This window comes from Melanostigma gelatinosum, assembly GCF_949748355.1.
Source record: "Melanostigma gelatinosum genome assembly, chromosome: 7".
NCBI classification, from domain to species: Eukaryota; Metazoa; Chordata; class Actinopteri; order Perciformes; family Zoarcidae; genus Melanostigma; species Melanostigma gelatinosum.
Genome location: NC_136640.1, coordinates 401,925 through 409,896, shown reverse-complemented (window position 1 = coordinate 409,896; position 7,972 = coordinate 401,925). Strand labels below are relative to the sequence as shown.

The 7,972-nt window shown below is 42.8% G+C and overlaps 1 protein-coding gene across 1 annotated transcript in view; it reads left to right on the top strand.

Annotated features, from left to right (window-relative positions):
* Nucleotides 1–698: 698 nt before the first annotated feature.
* Nucleotides 699–7,972, top strand: part of lrch3 (leucine-rich repeats and calponin homology (CH) domain containing 3) — a 36,384-nt gene continuing 29,110 nt past the window's right edge. Inside the window, 3 exon segments of the mRNA XM_079272208.1 lie at nt 699–972; nt 3,493–3,635; nt 3,637–3,693. Of these exon segments, the coding sequence (XP_079128334.1) occupies nt 708–972; nt 3,493–3,635; nt 3,637–3,693 (465 nt within the window). The 5' untranslated portion in view covers nt 699–707.

Sequence of the window (7,972 nt, the reverse complement as noted above, 5' to 3'; positions counted from 1 at the left end):
AATGGAAAGAATGGTGTTGTTTTGTTCTGTTATCATAATGAATATAAATATCTAAATATAATATTACAAAATAAAATTAATATAATATAATATAGCATAATACAATATAATAAAATAATTATAATATAATGCAATATAATATAAACATATAATATAAATTAACTACTGTATTGACTCATAGTACATTATGCTTACATGTAGTATCAGTGGTGTTATTGTGTATTCAGAACAGTATCACAGTACACAGAGTATTAGTACAACAATACCATATTGGTGATGTTACAATACCAATTTTGGATTATTGTATTACAATACGTATATCATAGTACAGAGTATTAGTACAATACTGTATGCACAATAATATTGTGTGTACTAGTTCAATAATGCAGTAAGTTATATATTTACATTATAATGTAAGAACTATAGTACTGTCAGTACTTTGTGTACTATATTACTGTCAGTACACAAAGTATTATTGTACTACAGTATGTAATTGTACTGCATGTACTAAAATACAAATAATATTGATGTAGTACTGCACGCAATACTACAGTACACACAGTATTGTAGATTTGTAGTATAATGTGTGTACACGCAGTATTGTCCAGTCCTCTCCCATCGGAGCGCCGCTCTGCGCATGCGCTCCTCTGAAGTTTAGGGTGGGAGTTAGCCTGTTAGCATTGAGAGCTAACCAGCCGGAGTGTGTAATGGCGGCCTCGGTATTGCTGGGCTCGATGGACAACGTCGGAGGCAACTTCACGGTTAGCGGAGGCGGGGGTACCGGGAGTGTTTTAGGCGGGAACCATCATTATAATAATACCGGACCGGGACCGGCTCCATGGAACCGGTCACTGGACCGAGCTCTGGACGAAGCCTCGACCACCGGGAGCCTGAATCTCAGCGCCCGGAAGATGAAGGAGTTCCCCCGGAGCGCTGCTAACAACCACGACCTGACGGACACGACCAGGGCCGGTGAGTGGGACCCAGAGAACCCCGGGGGGTTGTGGGTAATCGCTGAAAGTTAATTTAAGAGGCCGTTTCTATGGACTTTAACAGCTGTGGGGAGAGAAGTTTGTCAAGACGGTGTTATGACAAACTTTGTGACCCATAAACTACGTTCCCCTGTCTCTATATTATCATCACGGTAAAAACACCACTCACAACAGACCAACACAAAACCCCACTCATCTATACACAGAGGTGTTTACAGACCTTTTTAACCATTTTAAATTCTGAATATCATTAACGTTGTCATGAACCCAAAATACCTTCAGCTAACTTTAGCCAGTTATCGTTAGCTCTGCGTAGCTCGATTACATTAACACTATGTCGCCTCGTTAACTTGTTTTACAGTGTTCAGCTGATGTTAAACTATATATATTTGTTTTTCCTTTGCTGAACTGATGGGGAGAGAGGGAGGTGATGGGTAACAACTTGTGTCATTACACCTGTGAGGTTCAATGATGTTGGTGTATGTAGCATGCTGGGTTGTTTAGTTAAAGTTACCGGACCTTCCGGTTTCGGGGATCCGTTGAGATGTAACGAGCCTCACCCAGAGTCTGTGACGTCGGTCTGAAGAAACACACCTGGAGGTTTGTTCTGATTGGTTAATGAGCGGCTCCGCCCACCTGAGGCTGACTGGGTTTAAGAAACAAAACCAGCAGAGCAGAGCAGGTTGTCTGTCTGTGTATCTGGGTGCTTCTCAAGTCTCTTAATTGCATCCCCGTTTCCCTCACTTGTGTCCTTTCCTTGCGTCTTAGTCCCTCCCACCAGGGATGCATGGAGGAAACCATGCGAGGAGAGAGGAACGAGGAGATATGTTTAAAGAGTCTGTTTCTGATGACAGCTGATCTGATATCACAGCTGTGATACGATCAGCTGTGATATATCAGCTGTGATATCAGCTGATCAGCTGTGATATCAGCTGATCAGCTGATCAGATGGAGGAAACCATGCGAGGAGAGAGGAACGAGGAGATATGTTTAAAGAGACATGAGACGTCCTTTCCTCTGAAGCGTCATGTGAAGCGACGTCTGTTTCTGATGTCAGCTGATCAGCTGATCACAGCTGTGATGTCAGCTGATCTCAGCTGATATCGCTGATCTTTATTAGTTATTCGTGTTATTAGTTACTGTTATTAAGTACAGTGATCATGTGACGGCCGTCAATATGGCGGAGCAGAAACAACTTCCGGTTCAAGCGAGGATCGAGGAAATGACAATTAAGAGACTTGAGAAGTACCCTCTGTCTCCCTGTGTCTCTGAAATAACTACGTAATGATGCAGATTTGTAGGTTACTAGTCTTCTCAATGGAGCTCTGATGGATCGGTGCTAGGCTATGCTAACATCGTAGCAGCTCCACCAGCACTCAATAACGTCACGTAGACGTAAACACGGCAGCGTGTATTCATTGTTTGTACCGTATGGTTTACACACACACATGCATACACATAGTTTGGTCCGGTCTCTGTTGATATGAGGTATCGTAGAGCTCTGGGTGAACACAGACGGCTACAGGATTTATTTCCTGATTCAACAACGGCAGGAAGCCAGTGATGACAGGGGGAGCAACTCAACGCTGATAGGCTATCGCGTCACGGCATTATTTCTCGGAAGTTGAAAAATTTCAACTCGCGCGTTGGCGATTTGGCGATTGACGCGGATTTGTGTCCATCGCGCCGCGCCATCGCAAATTCGCGCCGCGCCAGTCTCATGGCGTCTGTGCAGAGACTTTGTATGTAATCTACTCGCGCAAATAATTCGCGACACGTTTGGTGTGAACGCAGCATCACACTCACACACTCACCAGGTGAGCTCAGTGAGTCCCTGAGGGTTCAGGGTCTGAGGCTTTAGGGCGACATTGGGACTGGGCCATTGATACTAGTACTGAGTGTACTTAATGTTTACCACATAAAGTACCACTTTATGTGGTACTTTATGTTGTAATGTGTTGTACTTTATGTGGTACTCAGCTGGGGAGGTCATAGCATCCTGTATCACCATGACAACCACACAGAGTGATGTGATTGGAGGAGAGAGAGAATGTTAGAAGTTCTATTTACGGACTCAGTCATGAGTCTCACACACACACACGCACAGTGACATACACGTACACGCACACACACACAGACTGTGTATACACACAGTCTATACGCACACACACACAGACTGTGTATACACACAGTCTCACACACACACATACACATAGTCTCACACACACACAGACACACACGTACACACACACAGTCACACATACACATACACACTCACAGTCACACACGTACACACACACAGACACACGCACACAAAATGATGGTCCATTTAGAGTCAAACAGACCATGAAGCAGTGGATGCTTTAGGGCGGAGCTACACTGTGATTGACAGGTCTCTACCAGAGACGTATAGTACAGAGTGTTTGTTACATGTGGTGTAATATAACCTGAAATGTGTGTGTGTGCGTGTGTGTGTGTGTGTGTGTGTCTCTGTCTCCAGACTTGTCCCGTAACCGTCTCTCTGAACTTCCTCTGGACGTCTGTGTCTTGGTGTCTCTGGAGAGTCTGAACCTTTATCAGAACTGTCTGAGGTCTCTACCTGAGAGTCTACTCAACCTGCAGGCCCTCACCTACCTGAACCTCAGGTAACACACACACTCACACACCTGAACCTCAGGTAACACACACACCTGAACCTCAGGTAACACACACACACACACACACCTGAACCTCAGGTAACACACACACTCACACACCTGAACCTCAGGTAACACACACACACCTGAACCTCAGGTAACACTCACACACCTGAACCTCAGGAAACACTCACACACCTGAACCTCAGGTAACACACACACCCACACACCTGAACCTCAAGTAACACACACACTCACACACCTGAACCTCAGGTAACACACACACACACACACCTGAACCTCAGGTAACACATTCACACACACCTGAACCTCAGGTAACACACACACTCACACACCTGAACCTCAGGTAACACACACACTCACACACCTGAACCTCAGGTAACACATTCACACACACCTGAACCTCAGGTAACACACACACTCACACACCTGAACCTCAGGTAACACACACTCACACACCTGAACCTCAGGTAACACACACACTCACACACCTGAACCTCAGGTAACACACACACACCTGAACCTCAGGTAACACACACTCACACACCTGAACCTCAGGTAACACACACACTCACACACCTGAACCTCAGGTAACACACACACACACACACACCTGAACCTCAGGTAACATATTCACACACACCTGAACCGCAGGTAACACACACACTCACACACCTGAACCTCAGGTAACACATTCACACACACCTGAACCTCAGGTAACACATTCACACACACCTGAACCTCAGGTAACACACACACACACACCTGAACCTCAGGTAACACACACACCTGAACCTCAGGTAACACACACACACCTGAACCTCAGGTAACACACACACACACACCTGAACCTCAGGTAACACACACACCTGAACCTCAGGTAACACACACACACCTGAACCTCAGGTAACACACACACACACACCTGAACCTCAGGTAACACACACACACACACCTGAACCTCAGGTAACACACACACACCTGAACCTCAGGTAACACACACACACACACCTGAACCTCAGGTAACACATTTACACACACCTGAACAGGGCCGTCCTTCAATCAGAGGAGCGGAGGTTCGATCCTTGTTCGATCCTCATCTCTGGCTCCACTAGTCCCATGTCGATGTAGGGCTGCACGATCATGGCCAAAATTATAATCGCGATTATTTTGATCAATATTGCGATCACGATTATTTCACGATTATTCATTAATTTTAGGGACAACACCGTTTTATTGCACTTTCACGTTTAAATGAACAAGAACACTGCTTCCACTTTCATTGTTGGGCGACCGTGGTGCACTGGGTTAAGAGGGTCGTCTGGGAACCGGAAGGTCAATGGTTCGATCCCCGACTGGAACGTGTCACGTGTCGAAGTGTACCTGAGCAATACACTGAACCCCCGGCTCCCCGGGTGCTGATCAATGGCAGCCCACTGCTCCCTATATACAGGGATGGGTCAAATGCAGAGACACATTTCGTGTATGTGTAAAAATGTATTTGACAATAAAAATGGTTTCTTCTACATTCAGGCTAATGTACAACTCTTTGCATCAGACTGGTCCTCTGGTGGTCCTCAGACTGGTCAGACTCTGTGCATCATCCGTTGTCTTCCAGTCTTCCAGACAACGGATGATGATCCTTTTCGAGTGCTAGCTCCTCGCCTTCTACTCCTATATATTTGATATTTGATTTAGCGACACGACACACGGTCACGGCCGTCTGCTCTCTGTTCTGTTGTCCGTCTCTCTTCTTCTACTAATACCGGAGTCTGCAGGCTGCGCGCATGACACCTCCCATCTCTGTTAGGTGAGGAAGCGCTTGATTTGATGTGTAGCAGAGCACGCATTTTAAACGTCAATATCGCTGACGATCATGCTCATTTAATCGTGGCAGCCAAAATCGTGATCGCGATTAAAATTTGCTTCATTGTGCAGCCCTATGTCGATGTGTCCTTGAGCGAGACACTTAACCCCAGATGGTTCCTGTAGCTGAGCCTACGATGTGATAGGATCTGAACTGTAAGTCGCTTTGGATAAAAGCATCTGCTGAATGACTGTAATGTAATGTATACCGGTATATATGTTTATACATGTATGTATGTATACATATATTAGTGGTGTAACGGATCAGCCCTCACGGTTCGGATCACTCGTGAACTGCGGATCCATTGAGTATTTATTTTGTGCTGTAGAAACGCCCCCTCTGTGAGCGTCACACAGACACACCTGGTGCAGGTGCTGTAGACACGCCCCCTCTGTGAGCGTCACACAGACACACACCTGGTGCAGGTGCTGTAGACACGCCCCCTCTGTGAGCGTCACACAGACACACCTGGTGCAGGTGCTGTAGACACGCCCCCTCTGTGAGCGTCACACAGACACACCTGGTGCAGGTGCTGTAGACACGCCCCCTCTGTGAGCATCACACAGACACACACCTGGTGCAGGTGCTGTAGACACGCCCCCTCTCTGAGCGTCACACAGACACACACCTGGTGCAGGTGCTGTAGACACGCCCCCTCTGTGAGCGTCACACAGACACACCTGGTGCAGGTGCTGTAGACACGCCCCCTCTGTGAGCGTCACACAGACACACCTGGTGCAGGTGCTGTAGACACGCCCCCTCTGTGAGCATCACACAGACACACACCTGGTGCAGGTGCTGTAGACACGCCCCCTCTGTGAGCATCACACAGACACACACCTGGTGCAGGTGTTGACAGACTCATCAGAGTGAAGCTGGACGGGCCCAATAGTAACATCACTACAGAAAGGTCGACCCTCTCCCCAGACAATGGAGATAGTCTCGTCTTTTTCAACAATGTTTTAAAGTTGTCGACCATTTCACAGTAATGTAACATTATTGTGTATTTGAATGACCTGACAGGAAGTAAACACAGACCCAAGTTGGTGCCGAGCAGTTCAGTTCAGTGTAACAGTGGAAGCTAGCTCACTGGCTGTTTCTTTCTTTCAGTGTTGATCAAAGGACGAGAGCATCAACATCCCTCATGTTGCACTTAAACTTAACAGAATTGAATATTCTTGAATGTTCTATTTTTATTTGTTATTTATTTCATTTTGTTCAAATTGGATATCTTCAATATGTTTGTTTTTATGGAAGACGATAGCCAAAGTTCTTTTCTTTCAGTGTTCTTGAAGTTCTTCAATTAATAAATGGAAAGCAAAGTTATAATTGACTCCTCCCCTTCTCTTTGTTGATCCGAACCATGACTCAAGAACCGTGATCCGAACCGTGAGGTTTGTGATCCGTTGCACCCCTAACATGTATGTATGTATGTATACACAGTCAGGTCCATCAGTGTCTGGACTGTGACTCAAAACTAAAACATCACGACAACGTGATGACAGCCTTCAGTCATCCCATGTTGAGAGGATCACAGTAACATGATAGTGAATGAGTCTGTCTGTCTCCAGAGACATCACGACACACCGAGTCTCCTCCTTCAGCTGCTGCGCGTCTTAAAGCTTCTTAAAGGAAGTGAAGCTCACTGTGACATCAGGTGACTGACTCGGCCATTGAAGAAGATTCCTTTGTCTTGAGGAGCTCTTGTGTTGTGTTCACAGTATGTTTTAGATCATAATCCATTTGCTCTGTGAATCACTTCTGTATCATTAGTCTGAATCAGAGCAGATAGTTTAAACTCCTCAGAACTCATCTATCAGCTGTGACATCAGCTGATATATATATATATATATATATATATATATATATATATATATATATATATATATATAGATATATATATATATATATATATATATATATATATAGATATATATAGATATATATATATATAGATATATATATATCTATATATATATCTATATATATATATAGATATATATATATATAGATATATAGATATATATATATATATCTATATATCTATATATAGATATATATATATATAGATATATATATATAGATATATATATCTATATATCTATATATAGATATATATATATATATATATATATAGATATATATATATATATATCTATATATATATATCTATATATATATATCTATATATATCTATATATATCTATATATATATATATATATATATATATATATATATATATATATATAGATATATATAGATATATATAGATATATATATATAGATATATATATATAGATATAGATATATATATATCTATATATATATATATATCTATATATAGATATATATATATATCTATATATATATATCTATATATATCTATATATATCTATATATATCTATATATATATATATATATATATATAGATATATATATATATATATCTATATA